Source organism: Aquila chrysaetos, chromosome 5 (genome assembly GCF_900496995.4).
Source record: "Aquila chrysaetos chrysaetos chromosome 5, bAquChr1.4, whole genome shotgun sequence".
Lineage (NCBI taxonomy): Eukaryota > Metazoa > Chordata > Aves > Accipitriformes > Accipitridae > Aquila > Aquila chrysaetos.
In genome coordinates this window covers 72,297,714-72,325,371 of record NC_044008.1, presented here as the reverse complement: position 1 = coordinate 72,325,371, position 27,658 = coordinate 72,297,714, and the positions used below count along the sequence as shown (strand labels likewise).

At 37.4% G+C, this 27,658-nt stretch overlaps 1 protein-coding gene across 5 annotated transcripts in view; it reads left to right on the top strand.

Annotated features, from left to right (window-relative positions):
* The window catches only part of SMURF2 (SMAD specific E3 ubiquitin protein ligase 2), a 67,591-nt gene extending 40,023 nt beyond the window's left edge, over positions 1–27,568 (top strand). The window contains exons 5-20 of one of the 5 annotated variants that reach the window (XR_005932565.1): positions 173–238; positions 4,103–4,187; positions 5,505–5,588; positions 6,949–7,151; positions 7,325–7,409; positions 10,175–10,333; positions 14,642–14,852; positions 16,384–16,487; positions 18,029–18,143; positions 18,601–18,779; positions 19,260–19,397; positions 19,629–19,749; positions 21,185–21,386; positions 23,258–23,333; positions 23,629–24,055; positions 25,470–27,568. Coding sequence is in view for 3 of the 5 variants with exons in the window: in XM_041123980.1 (XP_040979914.1) it covers positions 2,647–2,713; positions 4,103–4,187; positions 5,505–5,588; positions 6,949–7,151; positions 7,325–7,409; positions 10,175–10,333; positions 14,642–14,852; positions 16,384–16,487; positions 18,029–18,143; positions 18,601–18,779; positions 19,260–19,397; positions 19,629–19,749; positions 21,185–21,386; positions 23,258–23,333; positions 23,629–23,728 (1,929 nt within the window). In the remaining 2 variants the exon portion in view is untranslated. Of the gene's footprint in view, positions 1–172; positions 239–2,598; positions 2,714–4,102; positions 4,188–4,591; positions 4,662–4,796; positions 4,861–5,504; positions 5,589–6,948; positions 7,152–7,324; positions 7,410–10,174; positions 10,334–14,641; positions 14,853–16,383; positions 16,488–18,028; positions 18,144–18,600; positions 18,780–19,259; positions 19,398–19,628; positions 19,750–21,184; positions 21,387–23,257; positions 23,334–23,628 lie in introns of those variants that run through there. The other 4 variants (XR_005932564.1, XM_041123980.1, XM_030014441.2 and 1 more) reach the window with 4 other exon arrangements.
* The last annotated feature ends 90 nt before the right edge of the window (positions 27,569–27,658 follow it).

The following is a 27,658-nucleotide window of genomic DNA, read 5'->3' as shown; positions in this document are numbered from 1 at the left end:
TTACAAAAAAAGCAGTCTTGGCTGAAGATTTTTAGTTTTGCTTCCCTTCCCCAATCTTTTGAAGTTTTAACTATCTTACACTAGGCTGAATTTGTTCTGATGGTACTTCAGTGTGGCTTTCAAAGGCAGCAAAATATTGTATGACTTAATGCTTTGTGTCCTTGTTTTGTAGATCAGAGATTGGATCTGTGCAAGCTTGGGCCAAATGACAACGATACTGTTAGAGGACAGATAGTAGGTAAGTAAGGGTTTTGTTCTTTTAGTTCTCTTGGAGCTTCATAGTAGCTATAGAAATACCCTTCCTAGATGTCAGTTTTCTGTACTGAATTTTTTTTTTTTTTTTTTTTTTTTCCAAATTCAGTGTCTAGTGCCAGAGCCATTTGGACCTCAAGCTAGAAGTGTGTATGTAGAGAATTAAAAACAAACAAACAAACAACAAAACAAAACTACCCCCAAAACCCCAAAACAAACCCCTCCAAATATTATTATAAGTGTTGGGACAGATAAGACCATAGATAATACAAAATTTATTTAGAAAGTTTGTAAGTTTTTAATTTCACTCCAAAGATTAGTGACAGTTAGAGCCTGAACTCCCTGTGAAAAACTGACTACAAATTTCTTGGCCGTTGAGAGTTCCAGCAAAGCTGTGCTTCCTGTAGGTTTTGCAAAAGGGTAAAACATCTTGCTGCAACAGGAGTGAATTGCTGTCTGGGATGACTTGCTCAATTCAATTTGTGTTTTCACGGGTTATTAACAAGTCTGTCACCAATCTCAGTAACTGTGCTTTGTCATTCTGCTAACTCATAAACCTTAAATAACTTAAGAATTAAAAAGAAGCTGGCAAATTGAAAAACAAGTATCCACAACCAACTTCATAAACACTCTCTTTCTGGTGGATTTTAAGTTGTTTCAGAAGGCAGCATTTCTAGTAGGTCATTTAAGAAGTCAAAGAAAAGTTGGCCAGGATAAGGAGGTCTTTATTTTTATGGCAAGATGTTAATGAGAATATTTGGACGGGGGGAAGAAAAGTGAATTTGCATGCTCAGTTTTATGTTCAATTCCTAGTTCAAATAATATCCAAGCAGCATTCTTGTTTTTTCAGCCAGGGAAAACTATTGAAATATCAGTCAGCAAATAAGGGCTTCAGTGCATTTGTTTGCTTTCCTCAAAGTGCTCTGTTGAATAATAGCTGTGACTTTACCTCTTTATGTTGCTTTAACCATCTGTCTAGCATCTGATCTGCGAGTGTTTGCACAGTATTAAGATAAGAGTGAGGTGGCACAGGAGAGTCAAATGATGGTAGAAATGTGGAATTGTAAGTGCATTGCTGACACTTCAGACCATTCTTGAATATTAAATTTTCCATGTGAGCTTGCACAGAAGAGTAGAGGTCGTTTTTCTAGGGTGTGTTATGCTGCCAGTTTGGTTTGGGTTTTGGTTTTGCTCCAGTATACTTGTTCCTTGATCATCCATGCTGTATGCATGCGATTTTGTTTGTGGGGTTTCTTTTAAGAGGAGACTTAAGCTCAGCTGATGGGAGAGCTTGTTCAGGGTCTGCTCAGAGCAGCAGAGATCCGCTCTGCCCACAGCAGTCCTTCAGGCATGACACTAGCAGGGACTGTACCCTCACACCATGACGTGCTCTCATGCTGCCCTCCAGAGTATGCAACATGCATCCTTGTCATCATGACTTAGAATGCTAGCATTAATTAAACAAGAAAAAAAAACAACCCAACACCCAAAGGTGCGACCAAGAAAGGTCTCAAGGCTATTGGGATGCCAGATGGGAAGCCTGGGGCAAATACCATGCAGTGTGGACATGGCAAATACGCTTCAGAGATAACTAGTTGTCAGAGATAACTAGTCAGCGGTGTGGGCATAAACTAGACTGACCACTTGCCTTAACCTGATGTGGTCATGGAAAGTGGTATAGCCAAAGCAGCATTAGCTCTTTTGGCATGCTGCTGGGGCTCTCTGTAATTAGCAGGAGCTGCTGGATCGTGCATTGAACCTAGAAAAAACACAGCTTGTCAGGTTACAGAGGAGACTGAGAACAAATCTGCATGTTCTGCTTTCCGCAGTTATCATCAGAAAGGTCATGTTTCCTCAGTCATGGCTGTGTTTTAATTTAATGCATCCTTGGTAAGATTCCAGAGACTTCTGTCTTTTTGTATTTAAGTTGTCATTATTAATCTCCTTATATTTTAATCTTTCTTCAGTAATGCAATTTTGTTGAATGGGTGAGTGAGCCTAAGTACAACTAGATGATTCCACTGCAGTAGTTACATGGTGGAGAAATCTTGATTTAAAGTAAGAAGACAGAATTTATAAATATACTCTCAGTCCTTTTAATGATAAACTGGCTTAAATTAAGAGGCTATGCAAGACTGGAAAACAATATTAAAATGTAATTGATACCTTCAGCAGGTGATAACCTTACAAATCAAGTGCACAGTGGGTATGCCTTTATAATTTGGGACAGGGAGCAAGGGGATCTTTATCTCAAATACTGGGGGTTATCTTCAAAGGGGGGAAGAAAAGGGGACGCTTGTGAGTAGTGGATGCAAAGGGCACCTGAACTGTGTCTTAATCTTGCAGCTCTCTTCTGTGCCACCATTTTATTTCTGATGTGGCGGTGCAGAAAAAATGAGTCCTTACTCATTACAAAATGAAGCCGTGCACAAATTTTGGTCCTCACATAGGCAAAGAGGAGGTAATTGCCTTTGTTTAGTTTCATTTTTGTCTGTGTGTATTGCTTGCCAAACCTTGCCTACATGCGACAATGTGAACTTGTAATGTGTGGGTTTGTTGCAGAATAAATATATTATCTAAGATTTTGTTTTGGTTGAAATTAAATTTAAGGTGTCTTTTGCTCTAAGAAGTTGCTTTGTAACGTTAGTGTTCATGGAAGACTAGGAGTCAGTATTGATTAGGAATAAAGCAAGCAGATACTGCAGGGCTCCCTGAGTTAGTCTGTTGAAGGCCCCAGTTCCTAAGCTTCAAAACATGTTGTTGTTGTTGAAGATTTGGATTCTCTGGCAAAAACTGCCAGTACTACTACATCTTTTTTAACTTTGCGATCTTGACAAAAGTTTGGTTGTGTCTAGGTTAAGGTCTGTAAGTTTACTTCACTGCATACATAAATAGGACTTGAAGACTGTTGTCCAGAGGTACAGTAGTGCCACCTCAAGAAATACGTGCCACAGCACGTATTTAGCTTTTTAAGCAATCATTTTATTGTTAAACGCAAAACAAAACATCAAAAAAAACCCCCAACCCCACAGGAACACAAGTGTCATAAATTATCAGGTTGGACATTTGCAAATTATGATACCAGGAACAAAAGCTGCCTAAAAAATCTTTGGTTTCATAATTGTAGTACAAAAGCTTGAGGCATAAATATCCATTACAATGAAACATGTAAAAAAATAAAAAATTTAAAAAAAAAAAAAAAGTAACACAGTTTTGCTGAGGGCAGTAGGGGCTTTTCAGGGTGCCGAGTGCTGCTTTGTGTGAGAGCTGCATTTGACTTCTTACCACTGGTGTTTGAAAGTAGCCAATAAACCAGACGCATAGTGCTTCTCGCAGTTAAATTTTGCCTGGTTTTGTGTGTGTGCGTGTGTGTACATGTGTGTGAATCCCAAGTGCACACAAAATACAGAAGAAGGAGCAAAATCATACAGGAATTTCTTTCTTTAGCTCTTTCTATTAGCAGTTCTCCAGTTAGCCGTGCAAGTGTGGCACTAGCACTGTCCTGCTTGCTGTCCCAGCCGTGCGTGAGGTTAGTCACCCTGCTGCCGCCAGACGAGTGTCACAGTCCGTCCATCTCGTACTGAGAAAAGTTAATGACAGCTTCACAGTTAACTTCCTTTTCTGCCTTAACTTGCATTCATATTCTTTAAGCTAACTTCTTTGAAGTAAGATGTAGAGAATTACATGTGTGAAAATATACAGTTTCTGTGTAACTCTGATTTGTGGGAAGGAAAAAATATCCAGAACATGGTTCAGCTTAGTACTCCCAAGTTGTACCATTTCTCTTTCAAATATAACTAATTTGCATGCAGATGTCATATCTTTAATAATTCTTTTATTATCTTAATAGTAAGTCTTCAGTCCAGAGACCGAATAGGCACAGGAGGACAAGTTGTGGATTGCAGTCGGTTATTTGATAATGATTTACCAGATGGGTAAGCCGGCATCACTGTGACGTAAATACAAATACAGCTCATACCACAGACTTTTGCAGTAATGGAAGTCAGTGTTCAAATAGGTTAATTTATTTTTATTCTCGCACTTAGAGTTCTACAGTTTTGAATTTAGGAGCAGGAGATAAGTCAGCTAGGATACACAGAACAGTTAAGAGTTTGACCCTTGTCTTGTCTCTTCTTGGAAAACGGGAGGTGGCATATATGAGTAAATGCATTAAAAAATATACTTGTCTAAGAAAACATATGTCTTTCAAATTATAGAACTGATAAACTAATATAATGTTAACTCACAGCCAGCAAACTGACTTTATCCATATAGTAGTTTTGTAGCAAGGTAGTGAACACACAGGCCTGGCTGCCTTCTACAGCGCTGTGCAGAGGTATACACTACTAAAAAAATGGATCACTTTTTCTTCTATGTAAATCATAGTGAAGAAAACATGATTGGAAAAGGTAATGGAGCCTGAGTTCTTGCTGTATTTACCTGCCAAAGGCTGGGTTTAGGATTTTGATTTGTCCCTGTGAGAGTTAATGACATCATTAACACCTAAACCAGTTTTGCGAATACAGAAAAATGCTCTGTTTTAGGTTCTGGTGCTGTCATCAACTTTTTCAGAGCAAACACAGACCTTCTGAATGTGATTCTTGGCAGGTAAAGACAGGAGAAACTGATTTTTCAGATGATGAATTTTGAAACGTAAATTATCATCTAAGTCCTAAACAGCATTCTTTTGTTAATTTGTAGTCTGGAGAAGTCAAAAAACTTTTTTGAAAAATGCTTTTAAATTTTCACTTCAAAATATTCCTTGTATAAATATTGCTTACTTAATTGTATAACTGCAAAGCTAGCTGTATAGCCTCGTGTATTTTGGAGTGCAAAAGTAATAATAATTAAAAAGTCATGTTATTCGAAGGTGACTTTTTAATGAAAGCAAGTAGTACGTGAAGATACTATGAAAGCACTTATTAGAATCAGTGGTCAAAAGAAGTTAAATGCATTATTAAACATGATGTTTTCAAGAATTTTCTTTATATGGCTGTTTGGATTTAACTAGAATTCAAATAGTTATCGAACATGAAGGTGTGATACTGTTAATGATATGCCTGGTTCTAAGGGAAGAATATGTAAAATCAATTCTGAGTTGAACTTTCAGTTGTTTCCTGTTACCTTGTTCAGCTAACATGATTCATAATAGTGTAAGTCTTCCTGAGTTGGAACTTATGTTGGAAACATTTTGTGCCCTGGTTTCCTGGAAATACCACTCATGGCCTTATCTCTCGATGTCTGAATTCTAGGTGGGAGGAGCGGAGGACTGCTTCTGGAAGGATCCAGTATTTAAATCATATTACACGAACAACTCAGTGGGAGCGACCAACACGGTAAGAAATTATTTAGGAGACTGTGCATATGATGAGGTTCGCTTGCTGACCAGGAGCACTGAGCACAAGCGATTCTAAATGGCCCTAGTGGGTATTCAGCTTTCCTCCTAGTCACTCCAGAAATGCTGTATGCTTTTCTTCTCTAACATCCTACTTCTTCAGTCTGCCTAATATTTAACCCGGAAGAATCACTTTGTTTTCTTGTAGAGCTGCTGTGGTAGAACTCTATAAATACAGACATTACAATGTGCAGACATCGTAAGGGATGAAGAAAAGAGAACATGAATAGCTGACAGACGTTGTTTATGTACGTGCTATGACCATGTAATCCAGAACTTTTAAAGCTGATTGTTACAGAGCATGTTTTGAAATCATGACAATCACCTTTTCTAATAACCATAGATGTGTGTTGCAAAGCTGTTCCTCAAACCAGTTTTGCTGTTACGTGAATTGTAGACAGTGTCATTGCATATTTTTCAGACTTTTCTGCAGACCGTCTGTGCCTGCGGACTGTCTCTTCCATCCTCAATAAATATTATTCCAGTCTCTGTATGGATATATTTGAATTAAAATAATCTGTACTGTTAACGCTGCCAGCTCTGATATATATTTGCAGTTTTCAAGTGAGTGAAGGTACTGAACAGCTTTTTAATTTACCTATCTGTATTTTTCCTGGTATGTTAAAACACCTATTCTAAGCTCTAGACGCATTTACAGTAGAAAAACAGATGCAAAATATATAGTTTGTTTTGCGATTTCCTGTGTCCTTATCAAGCCCCCTTTAACCCATTTTAAATCCTTTTGAAAGCAGCATTGAGATATGAAACCACATAATTCAATGTTTCCTCTTGCAGTCAAGCTCTCAAGAACAACTGTTTTTTATCTTGCTTAGCCCTTTTTCACCATCCTCGCATAATAACCTTCCTTAAAAATTAGAAGGAATAACAAGGCCTGATCACTTCCTCAGCCCTATGAAGGCAAGGCGAGAAAGTTTGGGCAGTATGCTGCTCATTAAAAAAAAAAAAAAAAAAATTATTTTACTCTCCGCACTCTGTTTTTTTTTTAAGGTGAGAACTGCTTATGTGATCATTTGATATGATCTTGATCCTGCAGCATCATATACGAAGTGTCAGGTCAGACCCTAATATAGGTGAGGAGGTTTACTAATTACTCTGGGATGAACCAGTGGGAGCAAATAGAAGCTTTCTGCCTGTCATCGAGGTATCCTGCTCGACAAATCAACTGCTCAGTTCTGCCATCCACAAAGATTTCCTGAGAGCCCTCAGATGAAGCTTCCATAAAGTGTGTTGTGTAGTCCCGTGTCCAGTCAGCAATGCGATTTTCACCTTTTTCCCCACAGGCCAGCATCTGAATACTCCAGTCCAGGCAGACCGCTGAGCTGTTTTGTGGACGAGAACACTCCAATTACAGGAACGAACGGTGCGACCTGTGGGCAGTCGTCAGATCCCCGGCTGGCGGAGAGGAGAGTCAGGTCACAGAGGCACAGAAATTACATGAGCAGGACACACTTGCACACTCCTCCTGATTTACCTGAAGGATATGGTATGAAAATTAAAATTTTTTAATTGTAGGTCTCCCAAGAAACTGGGAAAATGGGTTGTGTCTTCTCCTCATATGTAAGATCCTTTTGGTTCCTTAGTTTGGGGAAATCAGTCTGTGAGTTTTTGTATTGCATTTTTTGTTCTTATAGGTATTAATTTATTTTGATTTCACAGAGCAAAGGACGACTCAGCAAGGTCAGGTCTATTTTCTGCATACTCAGACTGGTGTTAGCACGTGGCATGATCCAAGAGTACCTAGGTAAGAAACGATGGAAGTATCCTTAAGGTGTCAAATCAAAATAGTTTAAGCAGTACTCTCCTCAGAGTTTTCTCTAGTATTATATTTCTGACTCTTGGCCCCTAATATATCATTTTAACACGTCATTCATCAAAGTAAATTAGTCTCTCTTCCTCAGTCCTTCAAGTTGTTATTTTAATGCAAGGATGGAAAATCAAGAAATAAATTACAGTGCTGTTTTCAAAACAGGTATAGTTAACTGATTATAGATCTTGCATGTGAATTATAGCCAAGTCCAGGTTTTAATACTCTGCAAAATAATGAAACAAAAAGTAGGATCTGAGCACTTGCAAAAATTTAGGTTTATCGAGATACTTCAGTAAAAACTGGGTTGGTTTTGGTTTTTAATTCAGGTTTTCGAATTTAACAAGACCCGAGAAATTGGCAGCATATATTTATGAAGAACAAACTTGGTGACAAATAGGCTAGACAAATTGGGATCATTTTTGGTGGAGGAGCAGATGAAGGCGAGAACCTGGAAAATCTAGTGGATGACCCTTGTATGTTTAGACACACTGTTTGCAGTGAACTACAGTCTCATAATTGAATTAGCTTAAATTTACTTGTCTGCGAGAATTAATTGTCTTATGGTCAGACTACCAAACGTAATTTACTCAAGGAATGGGAAACTTGGTACATTTTGAAGAAACTAATTGGAGGCACTGGGTCATAAAAAGCCTAGAAGCTGAAATGGCAAGTTGTGCTTGAAGTGCCAGGATGTTGGGTTTTTTTAAAAAAGGAAGAAAAAAAGGGAGTTTTTTTACATTTCAGTATGGTAGCAAGCATCTAAAAATGCACAAACTTTTTTATAGCAGGTTTCCTGTTACAGAGCAGAAATGAATATTTTTTTTTTTAATAATGCTCTAACATGGATATTCCTAGAGTAATCATACATGCTTTCAAGCATCTCATTAGCAGCATATAAATGGGAAAGAATTTGGGGGAGAGGGGCAAACGGGTAGAGAAGCTGAGAGAGACTGACCTGTGATTAAAATACTCAAACTGCTATTTCTGTTGCAGCTATCTCAACACTTAAGAGAAAATAAATCCAAAGTGTCCTTTTAGTTTAGTGTCCTTATTTACACAATACACCTGTGTACATATTGTACACGATTGTACACGTGATTATTTCTGATGTGTTTGAAAGGAAGGAACGATAACAGAAATTATTGTTAGCTTCTGATTGTTCTTTAAAAAAAACCCCAAGAAATCCTGTTGAAAATTATTACCTCCTAAAGTCTGTGGATGGTGTTGTAAAATAGCGTGTGTGATTTGAAATTAGCAGCCAGTGTTGGCATTTATGAGAACTGTAGCAACTTTGTCAGTTGCTGCTGGTGTTCGTTCCCATGGAAATGGATATCCCAGGAAGGATAAAGCACCTCATGGCCATAACTTCATTGTATTTTCGAATGATTCTTTTGTTTTTATTACTGCTTTTGTGTTACAAGAATATGCTTTGCTTTGATGTGTTATCTGCAGACTTGAGGGTGCAATACAGCTGGTAGTTGTGCATTAGGAAGTCTGTGATTTGCGTATTATGAAAAACTAGAAACTAGACTTCTCTAAAAAAATTATATTAAGATCTTATTAAGTTTGTGATGTAATAGCTCTGTATGAAATCTAAGTTAGCACTGCTCTTAGGTGTGGCAGCAGAAACTGCATGAGTGTCTCTGAGAACAAAATTTGGCTGTTTGCATGATGATAGAGTTTATGTCATTTCTAAGGAATATTGTATTTTTATGCTAATGTGCCACAGTCATTTAGTAAATAAAAATAAGCCCTACAGTTCAGCAGCAGTGTGTATATGGGTAATATCAGCAGAAGTTCAATCCCAGAGCCTTGTATTTCCATTAGTGGCTTCTCAGCCTTTTGAGTCCCTGCAGACGGCATCTTTTTAGCCATTCTGTCCCTCTGCTCTTTCCTCGCCTCAACTCACATGATACTGGGAGATCTGAAGACTTACACCTTTAAAAAGAGCTGCACTTGACAGTGTGAGGTATTTGAGGTGTGAATTACATACATGAAAAATCAGTAAGTGTACATTTTTGAAGACTAGTATTTGTTTTCAGTGAACCTCTGGAATGAATCCGCATCTTCCTCGTTTCAGCAGAATTTTCTTGAGACCCATTAAGCTATCTCTGCATTGGTCAGGGCAGAGCTGAGTCATTGTTCATATAGTATTTTATTTGAAATATTTTGTTAAGACAGTTGTTTGCTTTCCACTAGCACTTGGGGTTTTGGGGCAAAACCACCTGTGCTATACACACATATCCCATGTGTAATTCTTCATGGAAAGTATAACTCTTCAGAAATATAGTTTTGTTTTGTAGGAGTTTTTAAAGTGTGATTCAGAGTTCCTTACATGACTAATGTTGTTTTAAAAATGCTTTCTGTCAGAATAGCTGTAGAACTGCAATTCCATTTTGGCAAATATGGCAATGGTCTTTATTTTTGTTTTAAGCCTGTATTAATGTAACATTTGAAGTTAGTTTGTAAAAATGAAGGTTATTTGATAAGAAATTTTTTTCCCCGCAGCATGTGTTCTGGGGTGTGTGTTTTTTCTTTGGTGGGCTTGCACCTTGGGAGTAGAGATTCCAGCTGAACAGATCAAGTTTCTGAAACAATACATTTTCTCAGACTTCATGGAATTGTTCTGTTACATTTACGCTTGTTTGGCTCAGAGGCCAAATGCTGAGGTATTTTTCATTTTATATTTGTTTTCACAGGGATCTTAGCAACATCAATTGTGAAGAGCTTGGTCCACTGCCTCCTGGATGGGAGATCCGAAATACAGCAACAGGCAGAGTTTATTTTGTTGACCATAACAACAGGACAACGCAGTTTACAGATCCACGGCTATCTGCTAACTTGCATTTAGTCTTAAAGTAAGTCTAAAGTCTCCGGCACGTGTTGAGTGTAATAGAGGAAAGAAAGTGACTCTTGAGGGGTGCTAGATTTTATATCAAGATGTGTTCTGCCATTCAGTAGTTTTTAAAGTATAGTAGCGGTGTTCTTTAACACACTACCAAGTTACTCTGTTACATAGCAAAGACGACAGGTTTGATTGCTCTGGGGGAAAAAAAAATCTCTAGCAGTATTTAGGCAGGAATGTGGCTATTGTGATGCCAAGAGTTGGGGGCAGCAGTTGGGGCAGCAAGTGCTATCCGGTGGAAAAGATGGGCCCGTAGAATTTTTTCTAACAGCAAGAGAGACACTTTCTTTCCTTTTCTTTATACTTCGTACTACTTTCAGTTATGGAGAATTTGTTTTCAAACATGAGGTTGCATTCGATAGCCAGCGGTGTGAAATACTGATGAGTTAGGCGAGGGCGCATAAGTGTCCAACTATTCTCCTGGAATAAAGGAGAAATAATTCAGCACCTACCTTCAGTTTTAGAGTAAGACTAGTTGAGATGTTCTCAAAATAAGACACCAATAATTTAACTCAGATTTTTTTTTTTTACAAAAAGAATAAAATAAAATAGGAACTGTATTTTTTCTGCCTTATCCCATTCTCGTATAGCACTTTTAAAAAGAGAAGGGGAAACTCAAAAGAATTCTGGCTTTTTTTTTTTTATTCCCTAGGCAGTTATTTCACACTGGGGGATTTTCTACTAAAAATGGAAACCAAAAAGGAAACAATTTTTTTTTTTTTTTTTTTTCCCGCCCAAGCTGTTTGGGAGTTTGTATTGTTTCTCCTACTAACACCTTTTAATACTCTTGGGAAACACCGGTAAAGTATTGAGTAGGTGTTAAGTGGAAGAAACAATGAAGAGTTGGTTAGATAGAAAGCCATGCAGCCCTGGGCAAGGAGTAAGTAGGAGGAATAGTCCTTTTAAGGAAGTGAAGCATTGGGAAGAAAAGCTGAAGAAAAGAATAATGGGAACAAACACTGAAAAGACAAAACCGAGGAATGGAAAGAATATCCAGGAGGTCAACATATCTTTTGTGTAATACATAAAAGCTGGCTAGCCTTTGTCTGCCCAATATATATTTGAACTTAACACCCCAAGAGGGGGAAGAATCTAATTATTGACAAATATGTATTTTATACATAACCAATGATTTCTCTAAACATGTATATTACAGAATTTCAGTAAGCTCCCATCATCCAGACAATTTTGATTCTTTTTTTTTTTTAATTTAAAACAAAGAAATCGCTACTAATTCTAGCTGAATTTAGATTGGTAGTTTCAAATGAACGTGATCTTGAAAAAAACTTGCCAGTGGAGAAGCATGTTCATGTTTGAAACACAGAAAAGTTCATTAAATTAATTCAGATGTAGATATTTTAGCTGCAGAAAAACTTCAGACCCTCTTAGCTACAGCAGTGCACTTCTTAAACTGTAGAAAATTCAGTTAACTGGACTATATTTGAAAAACTGTCCTTCACAGGTAGGTTTACTTTTAAATGGCAGTAGGGTCATAGTGGCTAGTTCTACATGTATTGTGGAGGACAAATACATAGCTAGCTTTGTTATCTGGAAAATCCAATTTGACTTTCAAGTTCCAGAATCACAGAACCATTTTGCATTTCTTTAAGTTTAAAGTACTGCTACAGTGTGCTTAAGTTTTTCATTTGTACATCTGTCTTTCATTAGGGAAGGATTTCAGAAATTCAACCGACAGTGTCATCAGCAAAGTCTGCTGCCTGATAAATCTTCTCTGGTGTTTATTCTTTTATTGCACCAAACAGGATATGTGAAAGCTTCTCCCCACCCCCTTAAGCCCACCTCCTTATTTGTTCTTTAAAAAAAAAAAAAGCGCCCCCCCCCCCCCCCCAAAAAACCAAACCACAAGCCAACCTAGTTTGCCTTAGGCCTGTCATTTTGTAAATTATCTGAGAAATAAGTTTAGTATTTGGGTGGGATGGGTGTGATAGTGTTTTAGGTTCAAAGGCATAATAAAAAGTTTAGTCTCAGTGATACTGACTTTTCTGTTGAGCTGAGTAAAGCAGTTTGTTCTTCCAGTGATGACATTATAAGTTATAAAAATAATCAAACTTGTTACCCAGTTCTGTTTTAAAGTATTGGCCAAGAGTTTGTGATAGGTTTTGATAGTTATGGCACCTGAAAAGTACTTAGCTATATCCTTAAAGCACTGTACAGAATCAAGCCTAGTCATTCAGCTGTGAAAACAAACTAAGAAATTAGATTTAATTACTTTAAGCACTGCAGATGGTTTAGCTAATACTGCACTGATTATTTTTAGTCTAATATGGAGGATGACATTTTATTTTTCTCCTCCTAGTACTGCCCTATTTTAGATTGGTTTAATTTGATGCATAGATCTTAAGTTCATGCTCATTTCAGAGATTACATTTTCTTTAAGACTGACATTGACGAGCTTTGTGTTTAGGGGACTGTGTCTTTTTTACTCTTAAAGGTAGTATATACTAAAGTGAGCATGCGTTCATAATTACGACCTTCTTGGTAGGCATGTACAAGGAATATTTTTTCAGATACTCGTCCTTATGGGATTAGAAAGTTCAGAAGATAGAACAAAGATTTTGCTTTAATTTGTATATCAAGTAAATACAGTTTAAGTGAGATTCATATTTAAAACTAATCACAAGTGAAAAGAAATTACCATGCACATAGCACAAATGACAGAGCCATATTCTGGAACCACATCGAGTGTGTGTCTCTAAACTATTGTCGTGACTTGGTTTCTCAGGAATGACTTAAAATAACTGTAGTTTATTGTAAGACTAATGTGATCAGCTTGAGAATAAAGTTAAGGTAGCCTTATTTAAAAAAAAAAACCAACAATGAAAAAACAAGCAAACAACAAAACACAGTGAAACAAACAAAAATCAATTAAGCTAATGTCTGAATTTCTGCATCCTAGGGCGTAGTAACAAAGTAGGATTTCTGTGCATTATTCCCTCCTTAGAGCCCAGGAGTAAAGAGGTATTATTATTAATATTAAGCTTTGAGTTATTGCTGAAGTGATCTAAAATGTGTGCCATTGCAGGGGTTTCTAAATGTTAGGCTTGTAAGACTACTGATAAAGATTTCCTGGTCACCTGGTGTTGGTTTCCTCTAAGGGTCAGTTGTGCAAAATTGCTTGAAATAGAAGGTTTGCAAATAACAGAATAGCTGTCAGAACCACAAGGCAAACTGGGAACACCCCCGCTCCTTTTTTAATTGCTAATTTTGAGTGTTCCTGTAGTAAAAGCCTGCTGGAGATGAATTTGGTTGGCCAGGAGAGCCTTCTAGTAGACCTCGTTTCAAAACGGACAACAGGTTGAAATTTTAAAATATATTAAAAATGTGTTTGGTTCCATGTAATATTTTTTGGTCTTTGATGTTGAAAAAACCCCAATTTATTAACATTCCACTGGAAAACATTCTGAATTGTAACCTTTCTTATTTATCCATTAAATTTAGGGTATTCTTATGTGTTCCACACAGAGATATTCTTCTCGTGGTTTAGGTAAAATACAGCTTTTATCCTGTGTTGTTTGGAAATGCCATACTAAAAAGCTAAAATATCCACTTATGACACAAGAGAGGACATCTCTGCAACACGATTAATTTACTTTTCCTAGTAAGAAGTTAGGTTTACAAAATCTCTTAGAATTGCTAGTAAAAATACTTATTTATCTGTGCCAATTAGTTACATGTGAACTCCCACATTCCTGTGGTCCAGACTAGGCCAGGTACAAGGGACAAGGTCCTTGCCAAGCTGCCAGTACAAACATCTTTTTGTAAGCTTACTCTTTTTCAGACAAGCCATTTAAAACAGACTATGGTATTGACTGTAGATTAGAGGCATAGTGTTTGGCAGATCCCTGAATTTTAAAATGGAGGAAGGCAAAACATGCAAAGGAAATAGGGAAATGGTATCTGAGAAATTCAGTGTCAGCAGCTTAGCAGTAAAATTGTATGGATAATACCTTATTATATAGTGCTATAACCTTTTACATACTTTGTAGAGTAGTACTAATAGAAATAACAAACCCTAAAAACAACTGATAGTTGCCAAGAAAGACAGAAGCGTATGTCTTCAGTCAGGATAAAATCTCTGAATTTATTTTTTACTGGACCCGAACATTTTTACCGTAATCACACTAATAATCATAGTAAATTGAAAGTAGCTTAGTTACAAAGACTTAACCTTTAAGAAAAGTCTCAAGAAAACAGGGGATGTATGACTTGAATATCTGCAAACAGCTGTGTTTGTTTCTAGCCGCCAGAATCAACTTAAAGATCAGCAACACCAGCAGCAGCAGCAGGTAGTGTCCCTGTGTCAGCTTCCAGATGAGGCAGAGTGTCTGACTGTGCCAAGGTACAAGCGAGACCTAGTGCAGAAACTCAAGATCCTGAGGCAAGAGCTGTCACAGCAGCAACCTCAAGCTGGCCATTGTCGTATTGAGGTCTCCAGGGAAGAGATTTTTGAGGTAATTTGAGAATTTGACCCATTTCTTAACATTGAGGGAAGGGGAGGAGGGTTGTTCACAACTGTCTAAAGAAGTCATTCAGTTAGATGAAATCTTGAAGTCTGGAGTTAAAGCTGGAATTTTACCGGTGGCAAATGGGAAGAGGAAGTATTTCAAGGGGATGTTAAGAGCAGTTGTGTACTTAAAGTAGATGTATTTACCCTGTAGTGAAAAAGAAAAATGAGGAAAGCGTTCCCTGTGGCTGGAGATGTACAGACTGTGGCAGGGACTGAGGAAGGAGTCCAAGCACTTCATGTATTTGGAGATACTGTCTCACTTCTTCCTTGAATATTAATGTCTGTTACAGAGGGAATGTTACAAATGGAAAACCAAACAATTACTAGTGATCTTTGATCTATTGTAACTTAAGTAAAATTACTATTGAACAGCATTCATCTTTGGAGTTTGGATTACTGAGCATTCATCTGAATTCTGGTTGATGGGGGTTTTTTTTCTTCTTTTTTTTTTCTTCCCAGAACCAGACCAATTTTATGAATTGTCTAGGCTTCTGAATGACCAGAGATGCCCATGCCCACAGTGGGATATCTGCATTTTATTTTGTGACATAAACACAGTTATAATTCATTGGCTTTTTCTGGAGAACAGTCTGTCTTCTTGAGAACTTTATCACCCATCCCCTCCATCCCCGTTGCATTTTTACCACACCCACAATCTTGATAGCCCCACTGTGTTGTCACAGTTTTTCCCAGCGAAGAAAGATTTGTGTTGGTCTTCCCTTTGGAGACAGTCAAATCGGGTCATAATCAACTAAAGAAAAGGAGGAAAGGCTGGTGTACAGAAGTGAAAATTACTATGTTCTTGTTCTGAAAACTAAGTCGAGTATGTTGGGTCCCAGGCACACCCACCTTTTCTGTTCTGCAAAGCCAAAGATTAGAGCACCCATACTGGACATAAATAAAAACTAGAAAATTTGGGTTTAATTCCTTTTTTAAAATTAGCATTTGTTTTATCTCCTTCAGCTTTCTTTTTGTGTTTTTTTGGTGAAGTCTTACCAATAGAGGAATAGTTCTGTAGATTTACTGGGATGGCATTGATGCTTCTGTTCTTGAGATGCTTCTTGAAGGTTTGCACATGTGTTATACCCAGAGTAGAAGCTCCACTGTTGGCTTTTCAGACTACAAAAATTGTGAGCCTTTACGCAAAACAAAAGGAGTTTACTGACACAAATTTTAATTTTGTATAAGTTATGTGAGAATGAGAGAGAGAATGTTCTGATCACTGTACACCTCTGGCAATTTAACAGAAGGTGGTGGTTCTCACGTATCTGTTTTATTTGACAAGTGTTATCATATTTGTAGAAAACTAAGTAACAGTCTGTGATTTGAGAAACTGGTTAGTATCTAGGAAAATAGTATCCCCTTTAATAGTACCTCCTTCAGACTTGGAGTCTGAGACTTCCTTCATTTCTAATAAACAGTTGTAGCTTCTTGTCTGTAAATAGCAGTTAAAAGAAAGTGTTATGTGTTTACAGGAGTCCTACAGGCAAGTGATGAAGATGAGGCCAAAAGACCTGTGGAAACGATTAATGATAAAATTTCGTGGTGAGGAAGGCCTTGATTATGGAGGTGTTGCCAGGTAAACAGTCGGTCCTCTGTTTCTTCCCCCGCACCCCAGCCACACCAACTACACTTGTGCTTTGAATCCTAAGCCAGCCTAGTATCAACTCTGTTTCTTTTTACATTATTCTTATTTATTTCTGTAATACATTGTATGTCAGAAGAATATGTATTTTCAGATAGTCTTTTAAAGAAAAAACTGCATCAAAATAACCCTCATTTATTGGAAATAAATCAAAATGCATGTTACAGATCACATCAGACATCTATCATATATGTGAGACAGGCTTTTGGTATCTGTTGAAATTACCATATTTTTCTTTGGTTAGTAAAGCTTGGGTATCTGAGAATTTATACCACTAAATACTTGGCTTTGTGGCAGAACTTTGATCAAAAATAAGCTTTATTGCAAATTGTCACTACTGTTTGAAGCAAAATGTTAAAAACTAGCAGTTAGTATGCAACTTAAGCCTGTCAATAGTCTGAGGTTATTTTTCTTTTGCTTATAAAAAGTGACATTTATTGATTGTATGAAGATGTTCTTCACATTTTAAAACAGTGTTAGGAATTTTATTGGCCAATTGCACAGATGCTGGTTTACTTCACTGAAAATATTCCCCACCTCTGGCATGTGGATCTATTCTCTCTAAATGAGTGTGACTCATTTAGGAGTATTCATTGTTTGCATTGAATTGCATTTTTTTACCATTAGTATTCATTTCAAAGTACAGACAATGTTCCCAAACATCCCTTCTGCATCTGTAGTCGGTGTGTGGCAAGTAACCGCTGGAACCTAGGCTGTTACGTTGCATGTGTCTTCATGAGTTTGCAAATGGCCAGTAGAGTTTTCACTTCATCCATTCCTAAATATTTTAACATGCTAATTAGCCATAACTAGTAAAACAGTCTTGTTGAATCAACTACTATTAATTGTTTGATGATAATAATAGCGTTTCAAATAAAGAAGTTACAGATGGTATTGTGCACTATCTTTCAAAGTATCTGCTAGTATTTTTCAGCGTGGGTTTTGTTTCTAGTCTGTATGCCATGGAGCCTTTGCTATCTTCCATACATGAATACAGGAAGACCAAGCTAGAAAGTGTTACAGTTTTTGCAATTCTTAGACCCATTATTTACTGATTTGTGAACGTGTGATTAAAACTTTAACTAAATATATCCATTACCTGAAGACGGTTTATATTAAAAGCTTCAAATTGAACATATCTGTAGTATAGTCAATAGAATACGTAGTGTCTTGTCTTTAGTGTGTAATGGATGATGGAGAATCATAGTCAGAAACTCTCTTGGAAATAAGTAACCTGGAGAAAAATCTTGGAAGGCTGAGAAATACATCAGCTGTCAGGTGCTGTCAGGTGCTGTGCAGTTACTGAGCCAGTAAAAATAATTCCGGTTTCAGCCTTATCTAAGCATGTTCAGAGATAACTTCCTTCACATTTATGTTTAACAGTAGGATTAAAAAAATCATACTATTTTGAAAAGATTCTCAGTGTTGGAATGCATTTGTCTAAAGTACACAATAAATTATTTTATTTTCTTCAGGGAGTGGCTCTACCTATTGTCACATGAAATGTTGAATCCATATTATGGTCTCTTCCAATATTCCCGAGATGATATCTATACACTGCAAATCAACCCAGACTCTGCAGTCAACCCGGTATGACTGGTAACATGAGTTCTGTAAAAGATCATTTTGTGACTAAAAAATAAATACATCTGGAGTGTGTTCTAGACTTAGGAACCCAATTCTCACATTAGTATTGCTAGAGACTGAATTTGTGCAATAATATGATAATTTCTTTTTAGTACTGATCAAAGAAACTTCTCAAATGTGTTCTTAATTTTCTGTAAGATGTCAATTTATGTTTCCTTTGGGAGAATTTAAGTTTATTTTGATTCTTAGTAGTAAGTCTTCTGGATGGGAAGCAATACACTCAATTTACTGTGTATAAAAACAAACAAAACAGAAAGCTCTGGATAGGGTTTTGGTTTTTGGGTTTGGGATTGGTTTTTTTTTTTTCTTTTCTTTGTATTGAAGTATTATTTCATATTCAGCAGATATAACCTGGAGGTCTTAGTTAGCTGAATGGCTTGGTCTCTTCTTTCTATTCTAGGAACACTTATCATATTTCCATTTTGTTGGACGGATAATGGGGATGGCTGTTTTTCATGGACACTATATTGATGGGGGCTTCACGTTGCCTTTCTATAAGCAGTTGCTAGGGAAGCCAATTACTTTGGATGATATGGAATTGGTTGACCCTGATCTGCATAACAGCTTAGTCTGGATACTGTATGTATTGTGTATTATATCTCACAATGTTAGAATTCTGTCTCGGTTAACACGTGATAATGTTCCTAAATCCAGTTGAAAAGAAATGAAATGTATTTTGATCTGCTCAGGCAGATTTAAGAAACATGTTTCTTGTACAATCCAGCTTCTTTAAGGCTTAACATGCTCAAGGTATTCAAATTTGGGGGGCGGGGAGGGGAGATAAATGATTACTGAACTGTAAAGTGCTCGGCTCATAAATTTTAGTTTATTTATTTTGCCTATTTTTAACAGTGACATGTTTTTAAAATATAACATTGAAACTTTGATAATGGTTTTACATTTTTACTATGTTATATTTTATGTTCACCTTTTGCTTCCAAGCAGTAATTTGAAATGCTATTGAAAAACTAAATTGTGATGTCTGTCAGATATATTATGGCTGTAATATGTTTGCAGAATATGTTTTTGCTGAGTCACTTGCTTCTTTCTTTCCACCAGTGAGAATGATATCACAGGAGTCTTGGACCATACGTTTTGTGTAGAACACAACGCATACGGGGAAATTATTCAACATGAACTGAAACCCAACGGCAAAAGCATCCCCGTGACGGAGGAAAACAAAAAGGAGTATGTCAGGTACATGAATACCTTTTCCAAAGTTTTTATTTCCTGTGGTGGGGAGGAACTTTTACTTATTTGATGTAATTGACAGTGTTATGTTGTTGGTTTTTTTCTAAGGGTAGTAGTGCAGTGGTGGTGTTGTGTGTATTCCTGTCAGTAAGGCCATTTTTTTTTTTGGCTGGATAAATTGCAGGTTTATTGTATTTGAATACAACTTTCACAAAACCAATTTGCACTTGCTTGCAGACTTTATGTAAACTGGCGATTTTTACGAGGAATTGAAGCTCAGTTTCTGGCTCTACAGAAGGGATTTAATGAAGTAATCCCACAACATCTGCTGAAGACATTTGATGAGAAAGAGTTAGAGGTCAGTCCACTAATGTTACGTTATGTCGTCAAGCGTAACAATAAAAGCCTGAGGCATTCTTCTGAGACTGAGTAACGTGCGAAGTTGTATCCCCGGTGCTTTAGGGGTTTGCAGGTGCGCCATTGCAAGAAATACAGTTAGTATAAGAGGTTACCAGGTCACGCAGCCACTGAGACTGCGTGTACCTTCCACTGAGAGCTATGAGAAGGTTTCTCCAGGCAACATTTCATAACAACTGCAGAAGTGGTAGAAAAGGAGACCCTCTCCTATACCTGAAAACCCAGCTGAACCTACTGAGAAGTATCTGCAGTGACCTCAGATTGTTTCAGAGAGAGTTACTCCAGCAGAGGTGGTGGTGCATATTTCTCATGGTACAGTTTCACAATATTAATTCAGTGCTGCCAGGAAAATAGGCTGTCACTCCCTTCCACCTCCCACCGCTTGCTCCCAGCCCTTCCAGTGCGCTGCACTGACTTTGGTGTCAGGCAGCTATGTGGTTTTGCAGAGCTGAGTTGTGCCAGACTAAATTGGCCCTGTAAATACAGCGTAAGGAAAGGTGCTGCCTGGCACTGTCACTGACAAATGTGCTACAAAATGTCAAGATTGGCATCCAAACAATATGCTCTCAAGGCAAATCCCATAGATCCCAAGCTTGTTTTAAAACTGAAATCTAATATACAGTCTGTTAGCCGTGGAGCTGAGGTTTTTGCCATATAAAATGGCCACAAGGTAAATTATTCTGTTCACTGTACTAGAATGTCAGTGATTGCTTTTCTTTTATCCTGAATATTCTCACTCAACAGCAGTGAGCCAGCCATCCTGTTAACCTAGAATCATTTTGTGGATGCAGAATAAGAAAGGGGAAGATCCAGTCTTCTTACTCACTAGAAAATGTTTTCGTAATCATATTCCTGTTGAGCTTAAACTGATCCATTGTGGATCTCCATTTTAGAAGCGCTGAAAGCTCTTCATCAGGAGAGAAGTCTGATTTGTATTACACGTGTTGTATGACAAGAACAAGATTACTTTTGAGGGTCCAGAGTTGGACCAGCCAAACCACACCCTCAGCTATACTCTGGAAAGAAATAGAGTTCAAATGTGAATTATGCATGCACTTTCACACATGGGTAGAACCTGTGCTTCTGTTATTTAATTGACAGGTCAAGACACTTTCGTATAAGCTTATGGAACAGTTGATTTTTATTTTTTTTAATTTGAATTGAGGCCATTTGAAAAATGGATTGTGTACAAAGGTAAGATTTAAAAAAAAAAGAGTTATACTTCTGCAGTGCTTAAGATTAGTGAGAGGTTATAATTTGCCTTTGGTATAAAATCTGTCGTTTTTTCAAATTCAGTTATTCATCATTTAGCTAGTTCCAAACCCATTTTTATGTTTATCAATGCTGAAATACTTGATTATATTTTAAATTTACAGCTCATCATTTGTGGACTGGGAAAAATTGATGTTAATGACTGGAAGGCAAATACGAGGTTAAAACACTGTACCCCAGACAGCAACATCGTGAAATGGTTCTGGAAAGCTGTGGAGTTTTTTGATGAAGAGAGGAGAGCGCGACTTCTCCAGTTTGTGACTGGCTCATCCAGAGTGCCTCTGCAGGGCTTCAAGGCATTACAAGGTAAGTTTCTCCAGAAGTAACTGCAAATGCCTGTGCTTGGAGGAAGCAATAGGACACATCACAGAAACATTAGCTGAAAATGAGGCTGGTTGGCTGCAACGTGACTTTTTAAGTGTGATTTTTAATGGTCTGATGAATAACAATCACAAATAGTCTTTTGTGTGTGTTTATTACCTTGGTATTCAGCTGTAAATGGCTCTTTTGTTTCAGTTATGTGCTTCCTTCTCTGGCAAGAAGTTCTGACCAGTGGAGATCTTAGTGGGATTCTCCTCCTGGTTTTCCTAGAAGCCTGTTCTTTAATTTCTATCTTTTACAAGCCCTCGTCACCTGTACAGCTCCGGGACCAGAAAACACCAACATGCAGTGTTCTTGTGATTCTGACAGCAGAGGCACATCGTAATGCTGACTACTCTTACTGTAAGAGTAACATAATCACAGGCAGCACAGGCATCAGAAACGATCACCTTAATTACTGACATGTCTTCTGAACTTCAGTTGAAGCTCTGGGTCTCTGTTGTAGCAGCTCTGGCTGCAACCCATGCTGCTTTGTTAACACAGTAGTTATCCTATTTTACCCTCTCACAAGATGAGAGAAAACTGCCCAGGGGAAACATTGACCATAAGTCATTTTAACAGGTAGAAGACTCCAGCAGAACACAAATGCTATGATAACAGCTGCTATGTACAAAAGCCAGTTGCTGTAGAGATTTCTTCTATCTGATAACGAAGGGATAATGAAGAAGCCCTCATTTTCTTTTTCCTCCATTCTTGAGTTCTGAAGTGTTCAGGAGCTTTAGAAGCTCAGGAATATTGAGGGGTTTTTAAGGCTCTAGTTACTTTAAGCCAAGTATGGTACTTGTAAGTGATAAGCATTTAAATAATATTGCAAAGGGTGGAGGGACTTGTTTAGGCAAACTGTGTAACTGTTAACCACCTCAGAACAGTTACAAGTAACATTAACCTTACTATTGATCTGCATACTGTTACTGTAACGGACTGAGCTGTCTGGAGGGTGGTAATGGAAGTAATGCCACTTTAACGTCATCTGCCCTGCAAGTTTTAGTATGACTATACTAGTAAAACAAGTATTTCTGTGAGCAAATGAAGCCTGCTTTCCTACCGATTTGAACGTGAAGGTTGTCATGTTTTAGACCGAGTTGTACTACTAACACAGCACAACAAGCTCTCATTCTTATTTAACAGCAGAGAGTCCCCATTAGAAAGACTGACCCTGTGGATTATATTCTTTAATGTCTCTCTACTCGGGCAAGAATTCCAGTTTTGCTAAGGTTAGGGCATTTATAACCTCTTCTGTCCTTTGTGAAATCGTCAATGTATACTAAGTCTAAAAGACTGCTGTGCTGCAGTCTTTTTGCTTTAGCAGAGAGATTAAGGGGATCTCTATATAGTCAGATTAATTTAATAAAATTTTAAGAAGTTGGTATTGTGACTCCTCTATCGAATCTGAATGGAACTGGCCACTACTTAAGACCTGTTACAAAATGAGGACAGATACAGCTGCCTAAGTTTTGTTCCTCAGGAAGGGTGAGAGAACTTAAATTCAAAACTGTTAGAATTATATCGTACACTGTGTAAGACAGGCATTTTATTCTTCCTTATCAATGCTTTGTTCTTGTTTATCTCTCAGTGGTTTAAATAGCTGCATGGTTATCTTGTGTGGGTGGAGGGGAGGAATCTGTCTGATAGGTGCTCTTTGTTCTAATTTTTTTCCTGCCTGTTTATGATTTCAGCTTTCCTTGTGCATAGCTTCTCTTTTTTTATGGTTTTAGTTACTTTTTTTGTTGTTGAAGGGCAAAGACATTTCATATTATGCAGTACAGTAGTAGTAGAGATCTTTTCTGGATTTTCAGGTGCTGCAGGCCCACGACTATTTACAATACACCAGATTGATGCCAGCACTAACAATTTGCCGAAAGCTCATACCTGGTAAGACTTTTTCGGGTCTCTGTTGTGATATATAGAATAAGACCAATTTGCTGTCTCTATATTTTGAGCAGTCTTCCCCCCCCGCCCCCTTTTCTGACATAACAAATGCTATCTATTACAGAGTCATAAAGGTGTGAAAACTAGAGATTGCTTTTATTTATATGAAGTTCTGTTGGCCTTGTTAAGTATTGCTTTGTCATTGTTTCAAGTACATTAAATGAAGTGTAACAGAACTTTGCTAGGTGATGCCTGAAGTTCCAGATAGCTGAAACTTTTCTGCCTTCTGTCCACACAGCTTTAACCGAATAGACATTCCTCCTTACGAAAGCTATGACAAGCTATACGAGAAGCTGCTAACTGCCATTGAAGAAACATGTGGGTTTGCTGTGGAATGACCCTTCACAGGCTTACCTGAGACTCTATTTATACTCCTGTCAGCCAGAAAGCCCTTCCCTCAGCCAAGACTCAAGAGATGCTTGAAATACAGGAAACTTTCCCTTTTCTACACTAGGACACTGGGAGGGAAAGGACAACTTTGGAATTTTTTTTAATTTTTTTTTTTTTTTTTTATTTCAAGAAAATAGGTTCTGTGGTTCCTGCCATAGGATCATTCAGCTGCTATTAAAAACTAATATCTTGAACATACAGAATGCTGACTTTTCCTACATTTCAACAGTTAAGCAGTATTCTATACTTAAAGACTACTACTATTTTTGTAAAAGGTAATCTATTATATTTGCCTACCTGATTTCTATTCTCAGATACCAAGACACAACTTCAGCAGTCGGTACAAGTCACGTTTCAGCCTGTTTTAAATGTATGATACTGAACAGCACCTATACCTGCTATTTTTGGAAAAAATATTTTGGATTATTCTAACTTCACATAAAATTGGCTGAAAGAATCATTAATCTTTTTAATTAAAGCCACTTACATGTTAACTGCATTTTCTTATAGTAAAAACATTATATTCTGCAATGTAAATTCAACGTAAATGTTACCACAGGGGGCTTTTTTATATTTTTCAAGCATGAATTACAAATACAATGTTTTGGGGTCCTATTTATATCACTTGTCAGATTCCTTAAACAAAATTTCTAGTGTGAGTGACACATACTGTATTTGGTACAGTACTTGTGTTAACATGTGGAATAGACCTTTTTTAATGAACAGTAGACGTTTTGATTTTTTTAAAACAGCATTTTTCTAACAAGTCTGTCAAGAGTATTTTTTGTTGCTTTTGACTTTAAATTTAAACACTGCATTTTTCAACTTTTTAAGCATGCTGATGAGGTGATATTTGACAGCAGAAGCCTGTCAGCAGTTCGTTTCAGAACCCATCCTGTCCAGTCAACCAAAGTTTGTTTGAATGCAGCCAAATCACATTATATATTTCTTGATGCTAAAGATTTATCAGGTAAAACATGTTGTAATCTTTGTCTAGCTGCTCGTGACATGTGGGTTTAAGTTACAACTAAGGAAAAATGGTGTATTAAGTGAAATATGTGTAATGTGCTTTGAAAATGAGGTTTTACAAGCACATAATTTATTGATTGTAGGGATGGAAGTAAGTATATATATGAATTATAACATGGGTTGATCTCTTCAAAGGGGAATAAAATGCACTACCAGTAGAGGGAACTGAACTTTGAAGTTAGTTTGGAAATTTTCAGTTAAGATCTGTATGATCTGCTTGTGGTGTGTAGATAAATCAGTCTGCTTAAGAGATGGTGGCATTCTCCTCTCAGCGGTGAAAATATTTGGAGTAAGTAGTGGTTTTTTCCAATCAGTGTTGTGTTTTTTTAACTTAGGTTACAGTTAATCATCAAATCTGCACTATTTTTACACTGCCAATGAGAAGAAAGTCAAGGGTATTGAAAATGCTAAAAGAATGGGATGTAAAGAGCTGTTCCATTTTTGCAGTGTAAGTCACACAGTGAACTAGCTAATTTTCTGTCTGTTCTATGGAGCTTGAACTTAATTTTGTTCTGCCAAATCTGACTGCCACAGTGAGTAAACTACTACTGGATGTTGTGTATTAGAATAGTGGGCAATGGACTACTTTTGTAGAATTGTGGTAAGAATCTGGTGAGCCAAATCCACATGTTCATTTGATTATTTTTTTTTTTTGTACAGCTGTTGCTGGAAGGTTTTTTTCTAAGAGACTTACTTCCCATTCTGAGCTGGCTGCAGAGATGAGGCTACTTAGGGATGTAAACATAAAGCCAAGAGACTTACTTTGACAGCCAGGTTTGAAATATATCAGACCCTTTTTTTCTTCATTTCAAGGGACTGTTGCACTCATGTAAAATGGCTGGTACCTTTGCATCTACAGTTGGGATCCTTAATTCACGGCTTTCAGATAATGCTGTTACCAGAGAAGCTACCACTACATCTGTCCAGCTTGCTTGGGAGAGCAAAGTAGGAAGTAGGTTGTTGCCCAGTGTGTTTCTTACTCAGTACTGCTGCCTGTGGTTGGGACCACTGCTTTAGACACTCCCAAAGACCTCTTCTCACCCCCCTGCAAGTTTTAAGGTGTGATGTGAATTACTATTTCCAGAGACTTTACAGAGACAGGTTCTTCTGACCACTGTTCACAGGATAGATGCTCCAGTGCTGTATAAGTGGGGTTTTTTTGGTTTGGGGTTGGTTGTTGTTCCCCCCCCCCCCCCCCCCCCCCCCCTCCCCGTTCTTGCTCAGGCTACGGCTGCAGCCTCCCTGGTCATGAAACATGAAAAATGTAAAATCCAGTTTGATCCAGCTTTTGGGAGAAGTCAGGACTCTGTTAGGTGATTCAAGGGGGAAGGTATGCTGCTGTTCCCTTTGCACCAGACAGCTCACCTCAGCATTATTTAAAGACTGTCTCTGTAGTGTCTCCTCACCACATCATCTATGCCCACCTCCCAGGAACCTTCTCCCTGTCAGCCTACGTAGGCTGGTAGATTTATTGAACGCATAGTTATGGCCACCCTTATGTCATAAAAGCATTTTTGAGGAGGGAGGATATGAGCTCTGCAGAATATAGACTCTAGATCAGCTGATAAATACCATTCATTTTCACAGCAGCCTTAGCAGCATATCTGTTTGTTCTACCAAACATTTTGGTATAGCATAGAGAATTTTTTTTTAACTGCCACAGATAAATATTGTAAATTTAATATATTACAGGCAAAACTAGACACATCTACATTTGTCTTTCCATAGCTGACAGATGAGGATGAATATACCAAGTATTTTGAGTGCCTTTCTACCTTCATAATGACTGAGAGCTTTAACTAAAGCACCTCATCACCTAGTCAGATGTTTATCTGAAAATGTTAAAGGGTTGATTCCTTTGCAAAATTTTGTTTCAAGATCATGTCAGCTACTTTCCCCTCAAAAAGGTGCTAAGCCTAATATTGCATTTTAACCTTGGACTTTCACCCCATGATTAATGTGAATATTTATTTCAATGTGTCCCTCTTACTGGGTTTTACTTTATCCAGTCTTTAGTTGTTTTAGAGAGATGTCACATCATGGTTTTATGCTGTTGCTTTTCATTATGAATGTTTAATTATGAACAGTGACTTTTGTAGATTTCAAATATACAGTACACAGTTGAGTTTCAGAGGATTTAATTTCTCGGTGTAAAGAGTTTTGTAATGGTGCTTTGTACAGTATGTATTCTAATTTTTTTTTTTGCACATAGTTTCAGTTTCCCTAAACTGATTTATTTGTACCAAATTTTTGTGTTGTACTAAAGTCCAGAGCACACAAGCTGTTTTTAAATTCTTGTCCTACAACACTACATCTGTATTGAACTTCTGGTGCGTTTAAACTGGCTGCATTGATGGAAGTAAAAGCTTTGCTTCTATATCATAAGTATGCATCATACAGCTTAATGTAGCATGCTACAATTGCTTCAGATTTTAAACAGCACCATATAGTTAACAGGTGCCATTTGTTGTACTTTACACTATGTAGTAGGTTTCTGGCTCTACCACATCCTCAGAGCTTTGTCTGTAGTTGTAATTAGTTTATACAAGTGTAATTACTCCTCCACAAACTGACAGTTCTTAGTTTATCATTTCCATTGTATTTATTACAGAGTGTTTTAGCATTGGTATCATTGTATTTTCACCCAGCTGTTACATGAGCTTTAACAAAAAAAAATCTGTATAAAATGGTTTTTAAGTACTTAATGTATGTACCCATGCAGAAGTTGAGCAATAAATTGTATGCTGTTTGCACTGTCACAGCATCAATGGTTTTAAAAATTTTAAGAAGTTTTTCTTAATTAAATATTTACTTTAAAGTGTAACAATATAATTTCTAAGTAACTTTGT